This window comes from Schistosoma haematobium, chromosome 1 (assembly GCF_000699445.3).
Source record: "Schistosoma haematobium chromosome 1, whole genome shotgun sequence".
NCBI lineage: Eukaryota > Metazoa > Platyhelminthes > Trematoda > Strigeidida > Schistosomatidae > Schistosoma > Schistosoma haematobium.
In genome coordinates, this window is record NC_067196.1 from 69,837,229 (window position 1) to 69,864,333 (window position 27,105).

The window sequence follows — 27,105 nt, forward strand, 5'->3', positions numbered from 1 at the left end:
TGAATAAACATTAATGCAACCCAATCACCCACAAGGTTTTTTGCTCAACATTGAGTGAAATATTTGTGTGAGTCATTTCAGTATTGCCCGAGCAAAGTTGGATTATGTGCGAACACCGCTTATGATACAACTCGTCGACGTCACTATGCTATATCTTTAGATTATCACAAGGTGGATATTGTGGTTTATTCGATGTTTACATATCTATGGCAATGAGTCATCACTTTGTATTGTCTGTCTCAGGTCCTCAAATGTGTGAAGTAAACAGCATTCAACAAACTCACTAGTTGTAGAGGAGAATTTTGAAGCATATAAGATGTGTTCCGATTCGTATTCAATATTCAAAATAAACGAGCTTATTGGAGTGATTCCCTAGTAGGACTTTATACTGTAAATAAACCAAAGTAGGATTTAGGAGAAGCTGAGTGTTGGTGAACAGTCATTTCTCTAAGTTGGATTAATATCAAATGGTGATATTTGAAATCTCATGCGGATAACACCAGTGGCCCTTGAACTCATTTCCCAGTTTCACTAGAAAGCCTTGACGTATTTCAACCACTTGGAGCTCCTTTTTTCATCAAAGAAACTACTAGGCAAGTTAGCCAAATATTGTCCTTTGACTTAACAATATCATTAAGATAGAATAACAGAACCATTCAAAATTCCATATTGCGAAAATGGTTTCAGATTTAGGCTGGTTCCGGTCTTGACTTCGTCAATAAGTGACCGTAATCTCAAAGAGTATATTTAGCCAATGGCAGTTCTTTGTTATATCTGATTTGGATTTATAAAAAGGGCCAAAATTTCGATTGGTGAAACACATGCCTCGCTATCCTGGTCGGTATTTATTAGAAGCGCATTTTCAGTATAAGAAGTGGAAACAGTCTAACATCGGATAATAGAAATGAATACGACACTAACAAATAGTATCCACCTCATACTAAATCAATGTTCAGCAATTTTTTTAAAGATAACCATATGAAAATTTGGTCTACACACTACGTGTGTGAAGAAATAATGTTCTATTCAATTGTACCATATTTTTGATACATTGTTTGTGGATTTTCTATCTTCCTTATCTGGAAAGTTTGCTTGCCATCCTCACTGATCTCTTCGCTCAAATCAAATTCATCATTGTCATAACACTGTTGCTCCTTCGATTCTTTAACGAGCATGAAACCTCGACCACCTAATTTAGCGCTTATATTCACTCGTATGAAATAGATTATATAAAGTGTGGCCTATTAAATAAAAAAAATCACATAATTAAATGAATTCATCTCTAACAACGTCATACAAGAAATCTACCGTACATAATCTTAACTTCAAACTGATACACTTCAATAATGAAACTAAAATACATACCCAAGCCTAAATCATCTAAATATAACAATTAGAACATTTCGAAAGACCTTGAGAGGGACTTATATAGCTTCTATTTTTTGCAACTCCTTAATATTAACGTTTTTGTAACACCTTGATAAATCAAAATCGAAGTTAATTATCATGCTAATCTTCCACTTCCGTTCATAATAACACAGCTAAATATTTTCGGTATTGATCAGGCGGTTATGATAATTAGAAGTATTTGGACTGATCTACTAACTAAAAATTTCCGAAATAGTGCAATTTAAGGCAGGTAGAACTAGATGCGCACAAATGGACGTATTACATTTGGTATTCGTCGTAAGCGCACAACCATGTATGAAGGAGTCAAATACCACAGTGGTGTAGAAGTCCTTTATGGTCTACACTAAACAAGACCCTCGGAAATCCTTATCAGACATAATCCAAAATTTCATAGCCATTTCAAAAACATAAGTTGCGTAACACTTTTGACCTAATTTCAGAAGAACATTTATTTGTTTAAACAGCACCTTATTATACAACACCTAATATCAGAAAGTGAAAATTTCATCAAGAAATAATGAGAATTATTTTGACAGTATCCACATTCAAATTTATACCTCAAAATAAAACTGAAAAGTTACATTATTATTAGTTTGAGTGATTTGTCTTCAAGGTTTGGTCGACTGATCAGCACTGTTGTGATATTGAAGTTGCACAAACGTTTACGTAATATTTTCGTAAACACAAGTGGATGATTTTATTTACACTATATACAGGTAGTGAACAAACCAAGTAGTCATTCTGTTTTTATGATAGGGCTAACAAGAAAAGTTGATTAGTTTAAGCAATTTACAACTATTTATTCTAGTAAGTACTACACAAATTTCTGATATTCATGCATAACCCCATTGACAAACAAAATTATATCATGTCAATAAAATTCTACTTCAAGTGTGATATAATAGCATTTATTGTCAAAATGTGACAATAAGTTATCATAGTCAACAAAAATAATCGAACACGTTTGACTTCCTCATAAAGTCTCTGAGAGCAAATTCGTCAAGCCTATTAACGAAACGAATCACTTAAATAACTAAGAATAGTAAACATTACCGATTGTTATGATCTCTAAGCTAGATCGACTGATCATAAAGCTATATTATCCGTCAAATTGAACACGTTTTCAGATCTAACATTATTATAAAAATCAAACTCACATGACATAAAATAACAGACATCAGAGCACTAAAGCAGGCTAGTATTGTTGATTGTGGTTTACTCCAATCAATGGAAGGATAAATTTGTCCTTTATTATAAGGACCTGCACCACCGAGTAACCAAAACAAATATGTGAATAAACTATATATCACACCGAGTAGGCAAGGATAAATGACATGTATCATTCGCATCGGAATAGCACAAGGGCATGTGTCAATTACGACCAAGACTGAAGTCAATGAATGTTTAACTCGACTCTGCCAACTTGCGAATACATCTGTAAATCAAATATACAAAGTCAAAATGAAAATTCACCGCCAACCAGACTTATGTATGTTAGTGAAAATTTAGTTATTTCCCTGACCCAAAGAGACATTACGTTGCAAATTGACGAAATTACAGACAGCAAAGGAATCGGTTAATTTTATACTCGAATGATGTTATTAATTGTATCAGTTAAATTTCTGATGATTTCTATACAGGCTGATTTTCGCTCATATTGCAGGCAATCGAATAATAGAAATTATTGAGGATACTTGATCTAGGTTTACTTTAAACACACTGTCAGACTATCATGTCGACAGAACTCCATTTAGCCTTCTGTTATATTCCGACGAGAGTTACGAACGGTAACTCTTGAGAACCATTGATGGACGAATACGATACATATATATTTACTGTATAAATGCTTTATTGCTTTATTTCGACCCATAGACTATTATTATAGGATTAACTGTTCTTGAGTTATGCCCGATCTCCTACATTCACGACCACTTTGGGCTAGATCTTGTACGAGTGTTGTTTTCTATTTTATGGTACGCTGTGATCTGTTTGGTTTGTATATAAACCCAGTATGTTTGAAATACATGATTCATATCGCGCAGGCTGAGATTTGTGTTCTTGACTTAACAGGCAGAGCTAGGCAGGAAGAAGGACCGATAAAGACTCTAGACGGTTTTATGTGTCATTGGTCCGGTCGATAATTCTCTGTTCTCTAATTGGCCGTATCATTACACTATATATTAATAGAACACAATGCCACGAGCTGTAACACCTTGTTTCAAATTAGGCAGTTTTATAATGTCACACACGAATTTGTGGGTTCTCATCTTTTTCACTTACCTGTTTCACACCTTTCTGTATCTAAGAATATCTGAAAACATCCGCAACTATGGGTTGTACAAATCCTTATCAGTATGATTATGTGTCAACTCAACAATAACAGAACTAAGTCATTCAAACTTATTATTAACCCTAATTATTGCGTTCCTATGAGGCGACGGTTATCAAGAGACCAGAAATGAATCTATGGCTTGATGAACAACCAGTTGTTAGTCTACAGACATTTCGATATCATTTCGTCTTCTTGATGATACAATAGCACAACTTCACGCCTCCCTATGCCCTATGATCTGACTACTTAAAAATCTTATAAGATTCTCATTCTTCCCATCATTTGAGATTTTGTAATTCTGTTACTTTCTTAACAATGCATACATAACACGTAGTCACAGTTCCGTAACTTCAAAGGATTCTTGTCTCTACCTTCTGTCCAACCATCTTGTTTTCTGGAATGTTCATCTAATAAATCTACATAAAATAACCGTGGAATTATATTTTAAAAAATAAGGTCATTTCGAATAGAAGTGAGTAAATTAAAGCCCAGTGACGTTTATCATAAAACGGAATATCATTAGTCATGAATCAGTTTATCATGCTTATTTTCAAGTTCAAATCAATGTCCTCATTTACTTCCCTCGTTGTGACCTGTCCGGATATTGAAGCAAAGCAATCCTGAAGCAATGTATCAGATTTAGTGGGAGAGAAATTCAATTCAGTGATTGCTTTATGATTACATCATAGACTATCCGTTTTTTTAGCGTCTTCACCAAGCAAAATATAACATTAGCCAGTACTCAGTGAACAAAAATTAGATAAAATAAATTAATAAAGCATGCTAAATAGGTTGGAGAAAGTGGATGAAACTTTGAAGGTCACGTCATTTATCTCACAAAAATCATCTAAAATACTTGGTTTTCCTGTTAACATATTGATAATGACCCTTCAAGTTCGAGAATTATCAGGAATATAAAAGTATTTGCAGTTGATAACAGTGAGGTTCATGATGATACGTACGTTATGAATGCTATAGAAGACAAAATTTCAGGTGAGTTTTACAAATCTAGAGAACCTTCATCCGAATAGTCACTTAACTTCACTTAATTTATTAAACTGATGAAGACAGTCGTTATTCTATACAAACTAAGGGATTTATATAAACAATTCCTAAAATTTGTGCGGTATAACAATACGTATATGTTTTAGCAAATTTCTATAAATATCAAAATCAGTAGATTTTGAACCAGGAAGAATATTTAGTATCCCCGACATAAAAAGATAGAAAATTACACCTATTTGAATTTTCAGTCAGCCAAATAATAGGTTCTGAGACCTGTGATTATGTTATTTATTTAACCTATTACTACAGTTTTATTTTCACCCTTAGTGTTTAATAGATGTACTTTTTTCATGATATTTAAACTCGGATCATAGTGAAATAAACTTTCAATTAAGTTAACCGTCAGTTTTAATCAGTATATCACTACATTCCCCTCGTTATTTAGAAAGTTGCAATTCTCCAAGTAACGTTCAGTTTTTACAAATATTCATACACATAGAAGAAAGATTTAAGGTTGTTTTCATTGAAGAGTAACTAACTAAAAAGCCATTCAAAAATGCAAGGTACAAACGGTTTCGACGTTCTAATTCCACATCATTCGTTAGTGTTCAGTCACCCAAAAGTTGTTAAAGAAAAACTGATCCTCAACACTTGTTTAGTTAATGTCAGTTCTTTATCGGAACTAAATTCATCTTTTACAAGGTCTGGACTAGATAAGTTTAATAAAAAAGTATTAATAAATAAATAGACTCGTTGAAACGTAGAATAATTATTATTTAGCTTACTCAATGGAATGGTCGACAATGAAAACCAAAATATGATAGAAACCACAAGTATACATGTTGATGATAAATTATACAGAAACCATATCGGTTGATAATATCTTGGTTCATTGTTAGAATCTATGTGTAACAGTAAATCAGTGAAAATTAGTGAAAATTCAGTTTGTAGAATACATTAATCTTATAGTGTTTTACTCAAAAATACACCGATAACTAGAGTTGAGGTTAATGAAATATATTGTAATTAAGAAATACCACGATTTTCACTTTATTCCTCCTGGTCGATATTCACATATACCTATCGTATGTAAACTGTATTGACTGTATGCTTCACGAGAAAAGTGTTCTACCTAAAATCAACGTTCAAGGTTCATGTCATTGAGTGGTTGATTAAGAGGTAAATAATCCGCAGAAACTGTTCACCTTGACTCCAGTTTTCATCATGAACTAACATCTCAGAAGAACCATTAAAAACCGGAGAGTATTGAATAATTGTTGCATCTTAACATGAGATACATATAAGGTATGCACCCACTACCATACCACGGTGTCGCACTGGTAGCTTCAGTCCTCACTGGAAGTTCAATTTCCCAAGACCAGTAAGTCAGAATTCAATGATTCTCTAATATCGCAATTTTACTGAAGTTGGACATTTGAGGCATGAGTAGTCCGAAAAAGTTGTGTCTTCCAGAAAATCTTGAATTCGATTCTGTGAGGGATTCACGGAGTACAAATTGTTGAGTTGTCTCAAATAATGATATATTGGATACACAAAAATCCATTAGTTTTACTTATCCTTCGGCTAAATTCTGCTTTTACCACAGAGGTTTGCGAAGATTATTCAACATTCTTGATATCCCAAACAGATGCAAGTTAGAAATCTACTGAAAACCAAGAGCGATTGGACAGCTGATTAGTACAAGTTTCTGGACGTTCAATAATGCTCCTCCTCAAAATCGCCACGTGGGATCGAATCCATGGCCTTTGGTCAGGAGTTCGATGGCTTAATCTCTAGATCATTGAGGTGACGTCCAATGCTTTGATTGTCTAACGTTATCGAGCGACCGTCATCAATTGTATTCAGCGGTTGATGATTTCTGTTTGTTACAAAAACTTACCTAGGGCTCAATACTGTGTTTTTCACTGAGCAGATTATAACGGTCAATGTTCTCATTTACAGGTTATCTCTTACATATTCAAAACGATGACAGTTCAAAAACAACCGATAATTTTTGCGTACACGTTACCTGGACAACTGATGTAGTTGATACGATTAATTTAATTTGTACAAATGTCGAAGATGAGGTGAAGCTATTAAACAAACATTCATAGGAAATCGTTATTTTCTAAAAATCATGCATTGAAATGAAGATTACAGTATGATAAGACCAACTACACTTCTGATACTCAAAACACTGTCAATATCACCCTGTCATTCAGATGTCAGTGAAATGACCTTGTACTGAAACAAAGATCTCAGTCATTTCCAAGTAAAACGCATTATACAACGAAAGTGATTATTGCAGAAATAAATTGCATACTTCCCCAAAAGTCAAAACCTTGTGTAACATTTCATTGAGTTTATTAATTTACATGTGTATGGGTACATTGATTTGTAGAAGTAACAGTGACTTGCATGTGACATTGCCTGAAGATGTTGAAACAAACAAAATAAAATAGTCTGGCAAGAAAAGATGGCAATCGACTACTTATTTCAAATTCAGTGACTTGTTTAACACTGTGAGTTAATAATATTGATCCATGTTCCCAATATAAAGATTATTTATGACTATTATGTTCAAATTAGTGAAATGAATATAAATGTCATTTGAAAATCGAATAAAGCTTTTACTTCCCTTACACAAAATGAGGATATTTTATCTTGATATCCGATAACGATATTGATCTACTGGTAGTTATTAATATTTAAGTACTTTCGCTACCTTAAACCAGTTTCATTATCAATTCATGAAAATGTTTTTCAACTTTGATGATAGAAAAAGCTCACTAAACACTAATTACATAAACTTTTTTTAATTCACAACGTCTCCAAGCCTTATAAGATATTTTCTCTTAGAAATCTTCTGTTTGTTTTCTGTTTTTGTTTTTTTGTTTGAAACTATTTGATTTAAGTTGCTATAACTTACATTGCTGATGGATGGAAGGTATTTAAATTGCAACATTCATAAAAGTTGACTTTTATAAATATATGATTTAAATGTAATCTAATTGTATAAATAAAAGTACTTACATTTTATGTTGTAAATCAAGCAGTAGATAGCTAGTGATATATGAACTATGGTAAGTATCAGAAATGCCCAATTTGTACCATATGTGATCCAACTATATTCAGAATGATCGAAATGTCTCATTGTTTCTATAACAATATCGTATATAATCCATACTAACAAAAGAATTGCCAGAGATACACGATATATTGTGAAACATTTCGGTGTGAAACACATCCACTGGAAAAATTTTATGAATATAAATGTTGATATTATCAAGTGACTAGATGAGTTGGTAAAAAATTAAAAGTTCGCTGGTAAATTTGCTTGTGAATTTTGAAACGTTCGTTTATTTACTGTTACTTTATTGATATTTCATGTAATGCTCAATATAAACAGCATTTCAAATCAATTATATTTTCCACCTTTTAAATCACGAACAATCTTAGCTAGACCACCGTTAAATACCTGGAAGAACTAGACGGCCGTTTCGTCCTAGTACTCAGCAATTTGTTTCCATGATTCTTTATACAGGGATCAAACCCAGAACCTTCGGTTTAGCGTTCGAACGCCAAAAACTCTATACGACTAAGTTGGCATCCAACACTGCTAATGTTTAACTTTTCACTGTATAAAAAGTAGTCGCTCACTTACTTATACATGATGTTGAGAATTATCCAAAACAACATGAAATAGTGTGATGAGAATTTTATTGGAATGACAAAAAAATAATTTTCGCAAAACGCTACCAAGCATTTATGATGACAATACTTGTATTCACATCTACAAACGTAAAACCAAATGGATTCTTATTTATTGTAAAGTTAAATACAACTAAATAAACGTTGCATATACGAAGTTGAGCATCTTAAAAACTCTCAATAAAAGCATGTGTACTATGAAAACCAGAGGGTCTCAGCTTTTGAAAAAGGTATGGTGCTCAGTAACATGTTTCAAGTTTCTTCAGAAATTTTCATAAAATCATGATCGCAAAAAATAATCATGATTAGGATTTTCTCACTAGATATTGGGAGTGTTATTTGGCTTTAAGAATTAGTTTAACTGAGTTCGTTAGAAAAATATATAAATAATCTTCTGATATGCCTTTACTGCATGTCATTTATCGCTAATTACTTAAAACAGTTTGCCTCCTTGTTAGATTTAGATGATGCAATCAAAAGACGAAATTTATCTGAACTACATAATATATTAGAGCACTATATTTTCATATGATCGCGCATTTACTTGACAAGGCATTTATATATGAAAAATAGCTCGTTGATTCTATAGTTCTACAAAACTGAGAGGCATATTAACTTCTCAACATTTCAAAGCACAAAAGGAATTGCGAAATAATCCTGAGATTGTTCTTTCTAAACCTACTCAAGGGTCAAGGTTAATTATACTGAATAAATGTGATTATAAAAGTAGGATGTTATCCAATTTCAGTGGTAAAACTAAATTTATGTCTTATGTTGAATTGGAAAAAGTCTATAAATTCTAGAGAAAAATGAATTCAAACTTTATGAAACTACTATACGTGAATAGTATTAATAAAGGGGATCTAATCTCTCTTATCCTATCGGCTTTAAATATTCCAATTTATATGAATTGTCTAAAATTGATCAAACTAACAATCCACTGCATCCACGAGTTTATCCACGAGTTGATCTCGTTAAGTGGTTGACGAAATGACTAAACCCTATTGAAAGCATTTATGTAAATAATCAATACAAAATTCTTTTAGTTGATTGATTAATTATGTGACTTCAAAATCAGGAAAAGCATAACGTATCTGTTTGGAGAGAGTTCACTGTTCATTAAAGTACCATTGAAAAATCTCATACTGCCCATATAAAAATATTTCCAAAACTTTTTTACTTTTATTCAGAGATAAAGTCAAATTCATATTTGGCTAATTCATTGAAAACTACGTTTGTTTAAAAGCATGTTCAATATGATTTACCATATCTGTACAAATGATACTATCGAAGATGGGATGAAGCTATTAAACAAACATTCATAGGAAATCGTTATTTTCTAAAAATCATGCATTGAAATGAAGATTACAGTATGATAAGACCAACTACACTTCTGATACTCAAAACACTGTCAATATCACCCTGTCATTCAGATGTCAGTGAAATGACCTTGTACTGAAACAAAGATCTCAGTCATTTCCAAGTAAAACGCATTATCACAATTGATTGATCACTGGGTGATGATCAATGTCATGGTGGCCACATTGCAACATGATCGATAGCATTCGATCTGCACTAATAAGGACTAGACAAGCATGACATTGATCACCACCCAGTGATCAATCAATTGTGATTACATCTCAGTCCTACAGGAGGTTAGTCACGGCTCGGATAGCTCAGTGGTAACGTCTCTGACTGTGAAGCTGGGTGACACGAGATCGAATCCGCCAGGGAGCACCAGTTCCCTCAAGATTACAGGTACACCTTGCTGACGAGTGCCAAGTAGCACGAAACCCGGGTCCAGGGTTTCCTGTTGACTACCTCCAACCACCATCTAAAACGCATTATACAACGAAAGTGATTATTGCAAAAATAAATTGCATACTTCCCCAAAAGTCAAAACCTTGTGTAACATTTCATTGAGTTTATTAATTTACATGTGTATGGGTACATTGATTTGTAGAAGTAACAGTGACTTGCATGTGACATTGCCTGAAGATGTTGAAACAAACAAAATAAAATAGTCTGGCAAGAAAAGATAGTAATCATCTATCTTATTCTACTGCCAAACACGTAACTGAAATAGTTCATAAGACTGATATAAATAGCCTTCTTGGTTTTTGAAAAACACTGTGTGGATACATACATTAGGTTATCTAAATATGGACTAAAAGGGATGTAGAAGTAAACAAAATCAAATATCCTAACACACACAATGAAAGGAGTGAATAAACTTAACCTCGTTGTCAACATTATGGCTGAAATTTAATCAGCCTTACTGTTTACACGAACAAGTAACGATCCGGATTCAGTAACTAAGTGGATAATGCGATAGCATGTGAAGTGAAAGTTACTGGGTTCGTCAACCCAGATGCTGATAAATCGATCCAGAAAGTCCTAAACGGTACAAAATAGGTACCTCGAATTCCACCACTGGACAAAGTTCGTTTATTCTGCATAATTTCGTAAGATTGATGTGAACACACTCTTCGTTGTAATCAATAAATCTTGTTTACGGAAACTAGTTATACTCGTTGAAACCTTAGCTCTACGGATGTTCAAATCTCCTTCTCGTATTCAAAAACTATGTGTGCTTACACTAAATCTACATTGATAATATAGATTTATTATCCAGAATGACTTCATTTACACTGTTATTATCAGTATCTTTCTTTTTCTCTTATCTTATTAATGTTTTTCTATGTAAAGGTGTTATTAATTTGTTCGAAACACACGCCGCTCATATATTATATGGTTTTATTAATCTTTGTCCTCTAATAGCATTATATAATTTCTAATTAATTTTTCCCACAGTGGTTGCATTACTAATGTTAGTTTTATATAAAAGTATTCAGTCAACTAAATAATATTCGCTCAAATAAAATTATGATTTTAGATGAAATTACTTTCTTTACCACACTGGCACTTCATTAAACTCAGTTAAGAAAAACAGACTAACTAATATATCTTATAGCTAATAACCACAACAGGAGAATCATTCGAATATATCAGGAAACCCGATTTAAAACAGCATCATTTTGCGTACACATGTTCGCTTACTCTTCAGTAGACAAGTAAGTATTTCATTCACAAAGTAACATTCTCTATCATTAAGAAGTAATAAATCCACCTTGTAATATCATGGTCTCAACTACAATCACCCAGTCACTGTACATCGTTCCGTATTGTCTATGTAACAAATATGACAGAAAGACGTATTCGAAATAGTAAGGTATCGCTTGATTAGCAAAAAGAAGCACAGCAGCTTTCAATCCTGTCCGTATCTAAAATCATACATTCACACAGTACACTCTCACTACATATAAGTGAGCAGCAATCTTATGCACCGAATTCGCGCTATCATAAATACATTTTACGCATTATTGTTAATTACATTAAATGCGTTTCATTTATTTTATACCAGAACAGTTAAAAATGTTGGCAATTTGTTAAGTGTAAAAATGGATTTCAGGTAGAATTATCATATGTAGTTAGTGATATGAGTCCTTGTGACGTTCCTTTAGTCTAAGTGCGATTCAGTGATATAGTATTCATTACCATATGTCATGGTAGTGCATTTAGTACGAATATACATGTTTGAAAACGAAGTAGTTTCAATCGTCAACAACAGGAGGCTGAGAGACCTGTGTTAATCCTGACAACAGAAGCAGATCTACTGATTCAAACGTCCTTACGGTTTCCCCAATTGCAATTCACAATGCGAAACAACATACAATGATTTACATGTGTATAACAGAACTAGTCTTTTGAAAATCACTTCTGAAGTGTCTTATTTGACAGTATAGCTACTTATTCTTGAATTTATCTCTCCCTTCTACCACCGGACATGTTAACTATTTTTCAAGAATTGTTCAGCAATATTTTCATATTCATCAATCTTCCTTCACTGAAAATTTATAATTTGACTCTATTCAGTATTCGTCATACGGTTGTTATTCTGTTATTGTATGAGACTGCAATGTTGTCAATGGGTTGTGCATTAACGAACTCAAGATTGTAGAGTGGTGCAGTCATTGGCTACTACTCTTTGTTGTGTTGCACAACCCTATTGTACAACTCGATTCTAATCAACAGAGGTTTGATCTTATAGAGTGGGTAGTATTGTTGTTGATTCTTAGTTATTTGACATTTGTAGTTAGTAACTATGATTCACTGAATGGTACGACATTGTATGACAGCATCTTTTGACTGTATGGTGACCGAGAGTTATGGAAATGATTTAGAAATCTGAAGAACAACCTGAAATCACAGTCAATAAATTTTCACATCGACAATAGATCGATCTGTTCACTTCAATTAAAGCGTCTATCATCTGACCTGGAACAAATGAATTGTAGGATTTTTCAACAATCAGTTTGTACTTGTTGATGTGTGAGCATGTAAACAAACAGATCTGATTATGTTCAACTCAATAATTGTTTAAGTAATCTATATGTGATATTTTGAACAATCATATTGTACATGATTTTGTTTTTACTATAATATTTAGATAATGAATTGTTGCTTTAAACACAGGAAGATTGTATTAGAGATTAATGAGATGTGAAGAAACCCAAACAACAAAAATGAATAGTTTAAATATACTGATTAGTTCATTTGTTATGTTCTTTGTTTGATGAATGCAGATTAAAAATAATAAATATCATTCATTAACTCGAAATAATCACCTAAATTTTATGTCAGCAATATTGTTAGTCGTAAAGCCTATTTGTCAGTTCAAACTCATGATTACAACTAAACTAATGAAAATTATTAATACAGATATCATGAGTGCTGTTAAAGGTATCAGGGCACTTATAATTTCACAGTCGCCCACACCGTTGAAGAGTTCTTCTAGAGGTACCTGGAAAGAAAATTGGTTTAGGGGTGGTCTTAGTAACCATAGAGTGTGACTGCAGTTTCCAAGGTAAAACTGCTTGAGGTCGGTCACACACGACCTTTTTGTGAGTTATTTTCGTGTTAGCTCCGTACTTGTTGAGACCTTACAGCCGGAGACGGATATCCGTGGGATAAGGCGAGGTGTGTATTTTTAGGGTCGACTATTTCTAACCCCACCCATCCTTGTGGGAAGGCAGCATCGCTGTTATACTGGTTGTCTGAAGGAAAAATCTTACTGCCGCTATACTTCTGTACAGTCAGCAGTATGACTTCACCCTCGAACCTTGGGTTTGTTGCTTTTAGTCTTACTGCTCTTCAACTGACCTGTCTGTCATGGTAGAACCTTGAGGAACGATTGTTCCAGCCAGTATACCTCGATTGGTTGATTACGATAGGCAAGCTCGACCACCACATCAAGGTAGCAGCAACGGTTGGGACTAAACTGATGGAAAGCGTTTCAAAGTGTGTTAATCAGAAGTCACCAAATGAGAAGGCTACGATATGTCTATCAAAATCTTAATGATAAGTCCATATTATTGACCAAGCATTGGTTTCATTTTCTAGGAAGTATACATGTATAAAAATAAATGAGTGCATATGGATTTTATTCATTTTAGGCCGACAAACTTCTTCCTTCACCCTTAGTCTTCTTACCTAGTAGCCGGTCAATGGTTTGCATATAAGAATCTTTGTGTATCAGTATCGGTTTCGACACTGCACATCATAACACTAAACATCTATGAAATATCTAAACTAATAATACACCAGTCGTCATACAAACATCTTTCAGCTTCGTACAAAATACTTTATTACTAAAACAAATTATATAACATATTGAAATACTGTACGTACTTGAGATTTTACAAAATCTTGAGGTCTTGCATGATGAAATAATAATCCAGTACATGATAATTCCACAGTTCTAAATTGTCGTAATTCTGGAAAGTGTGAGGAATTCCATATGGTATATTTATTCTTTAAATATTGCATTTAAATTAGATTTTTTATTAAATAACAAACTATTTAATTATATCTCATATATGATTTTGAGTATCAAGACAAATATAGGGCATCATGCATATACAACAAAATGATTGAACTAAATGTGGGTTACCCTCTACCGAAAATTAAACAATGATTCATAAATACATGTTTACTCAATAGAAATTTAAGAACAGAAATATTCCTGCTGAGAACAATATAGCTTCCGTTTTACCTCTATACACGATTCATTGTATAGAAATCAACTTAAATGTTTAGAAATTTGGGATTGTAGCCAACGTATAATGATTGTTTAAAGTAAAGGAAAATGATTGGTGCATTTTATATGTTTGAGGCGAACACATAAATTCGTTTTATAACTAATCAATCAAGGAAACTTGAAAAACAAATTTACATACAGACTTTAGTGTCTGTCTATTTCTCATCTTTGCAGTCTTAGAGATTTTACTCAAAATATGTTAATAGTAAGGAAAGAAAATGATACTGATAACTGTTTTTGAAACAGCAGTTTTCATTTCATTTTCTCCATGTCTGTCCTTTGTTTAGATAGGGGTAAGAGGAATATGATTCTTTGGACAGTTTTTGAGTTGGAGTATTCCGTATTCCGTCACATTTACTCCTTCCATTATATTGTACACCTTTTTTAAAAAACCACTGATAATCAAATTAAACTATGTAGATTTATACACTCACATACAAACCAATCATCAAAGTCATTTGACAATATACGGTCAACACGGTAAAACTCATCAAATCAGCTATCATTCTTGAGAATTGTGACTGATATCTGCTCGACTTAAATAAACTGAACATATGTATTGTAACCGTTTAAATCAATTGAAACAAGTTTATTTCAAAAATCTAATTAGAATATAACATTTTGACACTTGATGTTTTCTAGAAGATTGGTGCCCAGTTCATGTCAAACACGTCGTTTAAATATTTATGAACATTCTTAGGAAGTATAGCATTCTGTTCTAAATATTTCTTTTGTCACTTTCAGAGAGAGGATTCATGATAATCTTAGAGCTGCATTCTTAATCTAGAGGATTTGAAATGCGATAAATATACATAGATGAATTAATGATTTTTCAGTCTAAGAAAATTTTCTGTGTATAATATTTTCCCCAGATGATGCATACCAAATAATTCGTTTTCCTACCTTTCTACAACCAACGTAATCTAATTAGAAATCAGTCGTCTTTCTGATACATTCATGTATCGTCACCACTAACAGTACATGAATCTTAGAAATAACATTTATCCACGAGTTATATATCGATTTTCTTAAATAATCAACTCCCATTGTATATCATTAATAATAATTAATACTTTAAGTGAACAAAATAATCTTGAAATTCACTTCAATTTAGAATTTACTTTGTTGATAACCACCAGTATTTTAATGGAAATCTTTTGATTTAAAATGTCCATATTGAAGATAACAACACTATTCGACATGCTTCTTAAAGCTTATTTTACTTCTAATAAATTAACCAACTGGTTTGATAAGCAATGACGGATAATGGCTAGCAGTGGAATCCAGGACGCGCGTTTCGTCCTATTTGAGACGCGTCAGATGGACGTACCTGCACCTCAGAGTTGATGTTCACTCTGAGACTCGAACCCAGTACCATTCACTTCAAACGCCATCGCGTTATCCCTTCAGCTACTGAGTCCTGATAGCCACTTGCTTGTGCAATTGGGTGAATTTAAATTCACTTGGTACTGTTTGGCTTGTATCTTCCCATTGAGGTTTAAGACTGCAATTGAACTGATTTGATTCCTAACGAAAATACTCCTGAAGTGACTAAATATTTTAAAAAGGAATCTGACTGCTAGTTATTATTTTCGTTTAATAAAGTGATTAGGTTATTTCATTACAGTAATATAATCTCAATAATATATATTAGATTACATAATGAGAATTACCTCTCAAAAAAGAAATCATACCTGTATATTGTACCATTTTGATAATCCAAAATTCACTGAGTTACTATTTTCATTTGATGCATTGAACCTCTGTTACTATTGTCAAATTAATAATACTAGTGAAAACTAACTTGAAGTAATTAAATAGCCTTGACTAACTTGCATTTATAAACATAAAACATCAATACAAAACAAAAGACATATATTAACTTAAAACGTAAAGGCATACAATCGGGCGTACGATTGCTTTAAACCAATTAAAGTTAATATAATCACATGTGTTTCATCAAAACAAAGGTTATTCACAGACTAATTTTCACGTTTTATAATAAAGACAAAATCATGTACAATATGATTGTTCAAAATATCACATATAGATTACTTAAACAATTATTGAGTTGAACATAATCAGATCTGTTTGTTTACATGCTCACACATCAACAAGTACAAACTGATTGTTGAAAAATCCTACAATTCATTTGTTCCAGGTCAGATGATAGACGCTTTAATTGAAGTGAACAGATCGATCTATTGTCGATGTGAAAATTTATTGACTGTGATTTCAGGTTGTTCTTCAGATTTCTAAATCATTTCCATAACTCTCGGTCACCATACAGTCAAAAGATGCTGTCATACAATGTCGTACCATTCAGTGAATCATAGTTACTAACTACAAATGTCAAATAACTAAGAATCAACAACAATACTACCCACTCTATAAGATCAAACCTCTGTTGATTAGAATCGAGTTGTACAATAGGGTTGTGCAACACAACAAAGAGTAGTAGCCAATGACTGCACCACTCTACAATCTTGAGTTCGTTAATGCACAACCCATTGACAACATTGCAGTCTCATACAATAACAGAATAACAACCGTATGACGAATACTGAATAGAGTCAAATTATAAATTTTCAGTGAAGGAAGATTGATGAATATGAAAATATTGCTGAACAATTCTTGAAAAATAGTTAACATGTCCGGTGGTAGAAGGGAGAGATAAATTCAAGAATAAGTAGCTATACTGTCAAATAAGACACTTCAGAAGTGATTTTCAAAAGACTAGTTCTGTTATACACATGTAAATCATTGTATGTTGTTTCGCATTGTGAATTGCAATTGGGGAAACCGTAAGGACGTTTGAATCAGTAGATCTGCTTCTGTTGTCAGGATTAACACAGGTCTCTCAGCCTCCTGTTGTTGACGATTGAAACTACTTCGTTTTCAAACATGTATATTCGTACTAAATGCACTACCATGACATATGGTAATGAATACTGTATCAGTACAACGCATTTTGACTAAAGGAATGTTACACATAATATAACACTACTAGAGGTACAAGTTTGCGTTCAACAAGTTTAAAACTGATTACAGTCGAATATAAATATTTCAATATCATCATGATATTGACCAACTGTTCATTTATTCGCTAGAGCATAATTGCAAGTATTTATTAATATACTCTGGTGTCAGCATGTAAAAATTGAACCTGAAAAATCCGACAACTCATTTCTGTCAGGTCATGCGAGAGAAGTGTTGCCATAAAATGTAACACCGATTTAGGCATATATTAATTTGAACTTCAAGTTTTTTAGACTGATAATTTGATTATGTATGCAACCCGACGCAGACAGTTTGAAATTAGAATAAATAATATTCACCTTCCATTAACGTTCACTAATTTTCACGAGATATTGCGTGTATGCGTTGATACATTCAGTAAAGTATCATTACTACACTTTTATGGGGATATTTTATGGGAAGTTCGTTCTTATTAAGAAGTTGTTTTTAATACGTCATACTAGTACATATAGTCACATTGAACTTCGGTCTCCTGTTCTATTTTTGAATGGACAAGTCTTTTCTACACTCAGAGTATCTTAAATTGGTGTATTCTTCATCGCCTCATGAGCTAAACCAAAATCAAATCTATACACATATGGAGGTCACTAAGGTAGCTCAATGGTGCTCTAAATGATAGTTGGAACTTTGCACTTCAAAATGTGGATAGATTTGCTTTGATAATTATTTATTCAACTTAGATTTCATCATAAATAGTAAGGTTCAATCTAAATTTCATACATTTGTGAACTTTGGACTAAGATATTTCCACAATTTGTCCTTCTCATGAAAGGTTTCCAAACAGAGATTTGTCTCAATAAATTATCATTTGTTTATTTTGTAATCTCTATAACAATGATTCACGTACTTTACTGTACAAAGGATGTATCCGACTACCCAGAGAATACTTCAGTTTTATCCTTAGTAGTACTCTCATCAAAGATAAATCAAGGTTGGAATCTCTTCAGAGACACCTCAAACTACTGATCTGGATGCTACAAGTTCGAATTCAAATCTTAAAAGAAGCAGAAACTTGGTTTAAATTCAATCTTCTTCTTCAAAATAATTTGTAAACTATATTTTACATACAACGATCCAATTAAATATGAAGTAACAACTAGTTGTAGTATCCATCACTTGTCATTAGCAAAGCTATCTCATTCTAGCTTTATCCCATACGAATTAATATACCTATACATTTTCGAGTGTGTAGTGATTTGCCTTAATCTGTCCACGGAATAAAATCACTTTAATTATTTGTTTGTCACTTCCCCTCTGATACTACCTTAAACGTGCTTACACGTCTAAATATGTCTCATTAACTAGCTAAATTATGGCAACGTTAAATGATTAATCATTGTTATTATTGGGGGTACTCAAGAAAGATTTCTCCATCCAGATATATTACAGTTACACCTTCCCTAATACATTTAACTACTTCAAATAACTTCTATCCCGAACAGAAGATTATAAAGCAATTTTACACTTAGATAACGCCAAGCCTGTCACAGTAATTTTTGTCGCTTTTGTTCTGTGCTCTGCCTGATCATTTTTCTAGTTGTAAAAAACTACAAGTAGTCGATAATGGCCCTGGAATTCACCTTGGACACATTTTTCATACATTAATAAGATGTTTTAGTCCCCTTACAAAGAATTAGTGTTCCCAGAATGATGCATAACACTGCTGTAATCCACATGACAAATGTGGGCACTAAACAAGTTCACACTATATCATTTAAAACTATCCGAAATTATTTATCTGTCCTTTACATTTATGGTATTCTGAAATATTCAGATTAATATGGCAACTAGGTTTTTTCATAGATGTCCAGTTTAAGTTATGTAGAATACTATGACCACGACTGAAATTCATAATAATTTACACAGAAATCATTATTAAATATAAACATTACAGGATTACTGTCTGTTTCAACCTGATCAGCATGCATTCGATAATTATTTTCAGAATGTATTATATTTATTTATTCACATCATTTCCAACTCAAACTTTGCAATAAAACCTAGAAAGATGACAGTAAGTACAGTGATTCAACCAAGTTATTACAGACAATATTCACACTTTGTTGTATAGGATCTTTCTGTAGACACATAATGAACAGATGTTACAGATGAAAACAAAAGAAAGAGTTGTGATATCTTAATGGATCATTAAATTTTTATGTGATTATTCATCTACTCACTCGATTCGTCTCATATAAATAGTAGGTTCATTATCCAACAAGAACGTCAAACAGTTTTATTTCTTCTGGTGTCAATTTGACAGGAATCTCAACCTTTTGTGTACTACATAGCTTTAGTGTTAGAGCTAAACGAATAAACAATTGGTGTTCAAAGTATTGTCAAAAAAGTTTACAAAGTGTGATAGCTTTATTTCGAATATCCTTGAGCACCATTGAGCTCTTGATAATCTTTAGGATATGTAGGCTATATTTAACTTGGTTATATTAGAATTAGTTACAATTAGTCGTCTTTCACGCGCTATCTGATAGAAAGTGATAGAATCTTTTAGTCGTTATGCATTGAGACACAAAATTTATCTTTCAGATGTGGCGATCATATGGTGATTTTACTGGAAATTAGTCCTACTACATGATTAATAATTCATAAATACTCATTGATCATGATAATAATCCCTAGGTTGTTCATAATTTTTGACTGAAGTTTACCGCTAACAGTACTCAAGATCACTGAAAGTTACCGTAACCTTTAAATCTCAAACATTAATGTGCCATTATTATTATTATTATTATTATTATATCTTTGACAATACTATCGATAAATACATCACATCCACCATCGTCTCGCGGAACGGTGAATAACCCACTGATTTCTTAAATCTTTGATAATAAGTAGGTATCAGTGTCAAGGTTTGACTTGATAGTTTCAAATAAATTGAGCATTGGGTAGAAAGTTAATAATCAATATATCTTTTGTTATATCCCAATAACTAGAAAATCGTATTTCTGGTGGTTTGTGAGGTAATGTAAGCCACTTATGCAGAGTAAATAAATAACTGAATTAAACGAATATGAATTTAAACAGTACAAGGAAATATAACAACATGATACAAGACAAGTGGTCACATGTACTTTTTCATTTCCATTCATGACATGCATATTACTACTAGTCAAATATAAGATAATGGCGTGCAATAATTTAGTAGTCATTGAATATTCAACAAAGTAAATCCATGAAAAGAAGACTGATTGACATATTTATTGTTTGTTGATTGTTTTTGAATCAGTGGGAAATGAAAGAAGACCGAAACTACTGACCCGAAAGAACAGGAAAACAAAAGTAAATTAATTATCGTTTGAATATTCACAAGCAAATTTACTAGAGAATTTTTATTCGTTTACTGACTCATCTAGTCAGTTGATAATACCCACATTTATTTTCATAAAATTTTTCCAGTGGATGTGTTTCACACTGAAATATTTCACAACATATCGTGTATCTCTGGCAATTCTTTTGTTGGTATGAATTATAAATGATGCTGCCAGGGCAACGATAATAAGTTTTAATTACTCTAAATATGGGTGGATCACGTGTGCCACCAATTGGGAATTTCTACTACTTACCATAGTTTATATATCACTAGCTATCCACTGCTTGATTTACAACATACAATGAAAGCATTTTTATTTTACTAGGTGTTAATATGGGATTTCACACATAGATACTACCAGCAGTCCGACTTGGTTATTCTGATATCTACACACTACATATACACTGAAGGTAATTCATCGTAAAATGAAAAGCTTGAAACAAAGCATGATTTTTCCAGCTGTGAATACACACATGTTACACATGTGCATGTACAGAACAGCTGTAATATTCTGATTAATTGAAGTAGTACATTTTTCATCGACTGATTTTTCATAATATTTTCTTGACTATCATTACGGACCTACATACTCCAGTAAGATGCATTCATAATCACATCATTGGAAAATGAAAATTTTGAAACTACAAATATAAGCTTTCTCAGTAGAAAAACACTGTACACCTTGGATATGTTGTGAATGAGAAAGTTTATGTAATTAATATCTTGTAGGGTGGCGTCGAGTCGAGATTGACTATGAACACCGCTACCAAGAAACACGTGCCAAGTAAATCAGAAGGCGAAGGTTGAACGTAACCAAATAAATCCATAAAATCGCCGAGAAGCCAAATATCAGAAGACAGTTAATGGACCAAATCGAGATATATTCGCTGGCGATCTCGTGGCATCGAAAGGATACCGAGATCGTGCCAGGATACAAATTTTGTTACGGAACGTAACCGAATTCGAGCGAAGTCACAATCAAAGTGTAAGAATAAGGATGGAAGCACAAAATAGCTGTCATTAGCACAGTCAAACAAAAGCACATTAAAACAAACACTGGTACAGTTGGTTATAATAATAATTGTTTTTGTTAAACCAGTCGTGTTCTCGTGATGAATGTGAGTCACTACAATCTGATGAGCATTTTATAAAAATAGAAAAAACAGTTTCGTGAAGTAATGGTGTGAGTGATTTAAAATAATAAAAGTAACTAAATATTGTTAATTTTCAGCAAATTAATATCATTGTTGGATATCATGTTGAAATGTCTCGATTTAGTATACAAATGATGAAAATATTCATTCCACTAATTTGCACACGAAAGTTAACAGACGTTTTCAAACTGTTGTCGTTTTCAAAAGTCAGGAATAATCTTTATATGCGAACACTAACCACTATTATTTACTCAGTGGTAAACAGGTCACCAAATTCGAAGTAAGTTTTCAAAACAAACTGACATTACCTGGAGGTCAAGTGTAAAGCAATGGATTACTGTATAGCTGTTATTTCTCATTTATCTGCCGATCATATTTCATCGCTAAATAAACTTACAATTATTTGGGACACGTTAACTAATTGACATTCTGGCTACATTTTAGTACAATGAGGATTACATCGACTTACTGCAACCCTGGATTTGTTTCATCATAATACGACTGGTGAATATTCTAGTACCAGTGTTGATATAAATCAAGTTCAATTACAAAGAGGTGTAATTTTAGTGTTAGACCAGTAATAACAATATTTCAGTCCAGTTGTGTCCATTCGATCTTATCGTACTTTGATTTTGTTTAATGCTACTGCATATTACAATCAATTCAACCACTCAAGTGTACATTCAGGAACATTCGTATCCGAGTTCTTACTTAATCCATTAGTCCTCGGTCATCGAGTTAAGGATAACGAACATAACAACCACATGAAAGTGCAATAAACTAAATGTTATAGAGATGGTTGAGAGAAACTTGGTTTGTAAATAATCGTCGTTAATATTTCTACATTTTAAAAAATCTGCAATTTTTCACTTTACTATTGACTGCTAAACAGTTTATCTGAATCACGATGTTGCTTATCTGATCTTAACACACTTCTTCCATTGGTTATCGGTCATGATTCGTGCTTCTAAACTTACTTTTTTCTATCGATTACACTGTTGAACATATCAGGCTACAAATAGACCTGTTATTAGGAATCGCACTAGTTGTTATCTCATTAGTTTCTGGAGGTATAGCTGTGAAACTGAGACATTCAATTAATAGATTTAGAAGTACCATTTTGTGACTACAAGTGTTTGGCCTTTTTTAACCTTAACATGCAGATCTTCAGTACCTTTAGGTAACTTCGTGTCATGACCATTTCTTATTCGTTATAATATTATCTTCGGATGGTTATTATAATCATTTGCTTGATATTCGTTTAGTCCAATATAAAGTAAACAGGTGCTTCTTCTATAAGGAATCGCACATATATTGGCTAAAGAATAACTATAAAAATTTCACATTTTGTATTTGGGTCTCTTTCTAACAGTTGCCAAACCACCTCTTTCAAAGACAAAATACATATAAAGTACTACATTAATTCATTTTATTTCATGGTTTAGACTGCTATTCTGTAGGAACGTAGAAATCATAATCCTGAATACAGAAATCCAGTTTCTGCTTGTTCTATGTGAAACCTCATCACATGTGAAGATTTTAACATATCAGAGAGAATTTGAGATAGCGAAATTCCATCTACTGTCAAAGTAACTGACATTGCAGAACAACATGCAGTTGCAATTACATTCCGAACAATTTTGAGATAATCAGTCGGTGAGTTTATCGAAAACATACCAATTTGATCGGATACACTCACACATGACCATTACTTTTGCAAACGTTGTTCTCCGAAGCTTATGTTCATTAAATTTAAATGCTATAGATCACATTTTTTAAAAGTATTTAATGAAACTATGACATTCTTTATAATGAAAACCAATATCAGTCAATGAAGATTTCCTTAGGCCTCACGGAATATTCCTTATTTTGTATTGAATTTCAATTTTACATCGAACTGAAGAACATGGTGGGTAATCTGGCAATGAATACCGTACTATCAAAAAATTCAATTCCAAGTACAAATATTTAAAAGGATTTATATTTTTAGCCCGAAAAACCGAGAACCGCTTACTAATCAATTTTCTATATTTTGACTGACTCGTTTAGCCACTTGATATCAAAATTTATTTTTATTCAACTTTTGAAATCGATGTGTTACACACTGAAATGTTACACAATATATTGTGTATCTTTGGTAATGCATTTGTTTTCATAAATCATACAGAGTATTGCATGAGAAACATAAATTAGTTTAGTTAGCTCTAGGGAAGTTTTTACAGTAACTAAGTCTATCGGGTATTTCCATTTAGTACTTTTTAATTATAATTTGTTATCTGAAGAAATTGAACCGAGGCATATAAATCTACAGGTATTTTTTACTACGAGCAGAAGTGAATTCAAATGCTTGGAGTTTTGAGTAGCTGTGTCATCTTTGGTAGAAAGAGTCAAGTGAATTCGTACGTAGTTCATTCGTATCCCTTGCCGTTTAGTTGTTGACACAATTGAGGATTTTATAACAAAACTTTGAGCAACCCATTTTTAACCAGGCTCCGACTAAACACTGAATTTATATTTGATAGTGATTTATGATATTATCTTGTCATAAAAAATAATGAGACAAGCCACTGAATAGAGAGAGAACTTCAGCTGTTCCTAATGAGGGCGCAGATTCAGTTGTTGCTTAAAATGAGGTTACACGTTTGTCAATGCATTTACGAACAGTTCAACTATAACTACCCAGTCTTTCTGCTTAGTTTCTACTAATAGTAATTTTAAGAAGTCCGGTGACATTTCTGTGAAATCATGACAAAATGTAAATAAATATAATGGGTAAACAATTGGTAAAATATAGTTACACAAGTAGTAAACTAGAATGTATGGAAATTTTTATGTTTCAAAGGTGTAAATTTCCACTTATGACTGTAGAAAATTGTCAGTGGTGTTGACGACGAAATTTGTTACTCATCTATAAATGTTTGCATAATAAGGGACTAATCGATTTTTTTTATTGTTGATAAAAGACCGATTAGACTTTAAATAACTTTTCTGGGATATTTCAACATCAAAGTTTCAAATCGCTCTTGGAGTTTACAAATGATAAATGTTTTGTGTTACTAAACAGACCAAACCATCGTTAATGGGACTGAATCTTCTTATGCAAGTAGGAATTACATTTGTAAAGAAAATCAAGTTTAGATTGAAGAGCCACTGAATACAAGGAAGGGTTACTTTCTATTAGTCCGAAATTCCTCATAAGTGTACACTTTTTAGTCATTTCAAAGAAGTTTCAAGGAAACATCACGGTAAACCTAAGGTTAGCTGATATTGACAACGCTTGGCAATTTCTAATTTTACTCAAATGATGATACATGGCGTTATTATCGGTTTAACTTATTTATCACATGAATCAATTCCAAAAATGATAATGCACACAGGAAACCTCAACCTCTGGAACTGTTAAGTTGTCAATCATTTTATGAGTTGGCTTAGTATCATCTGCTTAGAGTATCAGTTTTTATTACTTTACTGAGAAAATCTAACTCTAGATCACTTAACGTACAAATTAAAGCTTTTTTCAGTAGTCCTTCATTAGTGACTTTACATAAAGTTAATTAAAAGCTTACAACAGCATACCTACGTATAAAGCTAATTTTCACAAGATATTTCCCATCTCAACGAATAAACCCACAGAGTTTCCCTTGAATAGCTTGAATGAAGCAAGATTTGACTAAATTATCCTTTAAGTGATATTACTCTAATCCTATCACATCATGTAGTAAATAACAATCTTGATACATTTTAATAAATTTAGTTTATCGATAAACATCGAGGGGAAAAAACAGTAGACTAAAGATATACTGAAAAATAAACACTTATCACTATTAGAACAACACATATAAGCGAACAATTGTTTTCAATTTTAAACCAATCAAGGCAATATGGGTCATTAATCACAATGAAATAGAATAAGTCTCTACACATAATAGGTAAAAGTACAAGTTGATAGTAGTAGGAAGACAGGTGAACTGATAATAGTGAGAATAATAAAATACAATAACAAAACTAGAACAACACATATAAGCGAACAATTGTTTTCAATTAGATCGTCATCAGGCTTTACTCTAATATACATGAATATTCATACGAAAATTTTAAACCAATCAAGGCAATATGGGTCATTAATCACAATGAAATAGAATAAGTCTCCACACATAATAGGTAAAAGTACAAGTTGATAGTAGTAGGAAGACAGGTGAACTGATAATAGTAAGAATAATAAAATACAATAACAAAATTCTTATCAATAGTTAAACGTTGGGAATAGAAGGTCAAACGTGGGTAAATAGACTAGGAATAGCAATCACAAAACATTAAAATCATTACGTAATAAGATGTGTGTAAATAATTAGATAGTGAAGAATACGAAGAGGCGGAAAATTACAAACAAATACCAGATGTGAAAATAAGGTTAACGACAACACGAATAGAATAAAATAAATAACGACAAAAATAAAATTTTTAAAAAAATAAAGAAATTGTTAGTTAAGTTATAACGCGCGCTATCTGAAAAGGACAGTGGTATTGTTTCTCGTTGAATTAGTAAATTGTCTTGATCGTAAATTACGTATCAAAACTACGATTTACACTTTAATTGAATCTAATACAGTTAAAGTGATATTCTGTTGAGTTTTTTGGCTTTTGTGTATTTATTACGTTGGAAGCATTCTTGGTCTGTGTCAAAGTACTTTCGTTAAGGTTTGAAATCTTGCTAAAGTTTTTCTTGTGGTAACCTTTTATTCGTTGACTGACATTTGTGTTCATACTGTGATCATATTGTGTGTTATACCTTGATCAGACTAAAATGGTTGGTAGTACTCACAAATGTGGACAACCAAACTGTTTGTTCCCTGTGGAGGAGGGAATGCAGTGTGACGAATGCCATAAGTGGTTCCACAAAATGTGCACCCGCTTAAGTCCCACCGCATACAAAAGATGTTCGAAGCCTAACTCACATTGGCTTTGC

General features: G+C 32.5%; 1 protein-coding gene across 2 annotated transcripts; it reads right to left on the reverse strand.

Moving 5' to 3' along the window:
- Positions 1–780: 780 nt before the first annotated feature.
- Positions 781–17,914, reverse strand: MS3_00001991 (uncharacterized protein). Of its 2 annotated transcripts, XM_051209540.1 has the most exons (6): positions 16,313–17,914; positions 14,210–14,295; positions 7,781–7,997; positions 5,533–5,649; positions 2,568–2,845; positions 781–1,241 (listed from the first exon to the last, which is right to left on the reverse strand). In XM_051209540.1, exons 1-6 carry the CDS (start codon positions 16,326–16,328, stop codon positions 1,023–1,025), a joined length of 933 nt encoding a protein of 310 aa, XP_051074995.1. In that variant the 5' UTR covers positions 16,329–17,914; the 3' UTR covers positions 781–1,022. The 2 variants fall into 2 exon arrangements, with proteins under 2 accessions (XP_051074995.1, XP_051074994.1); XM_051209541.1 differs by lacking the exons at positions 14,210–14,295; positions 16,313–17,914 and adding an exon at positions 8,412–10,065.
- Between the last annotated feature and the right edge of the window lie 9,191 nt (positions 17,915–27,105).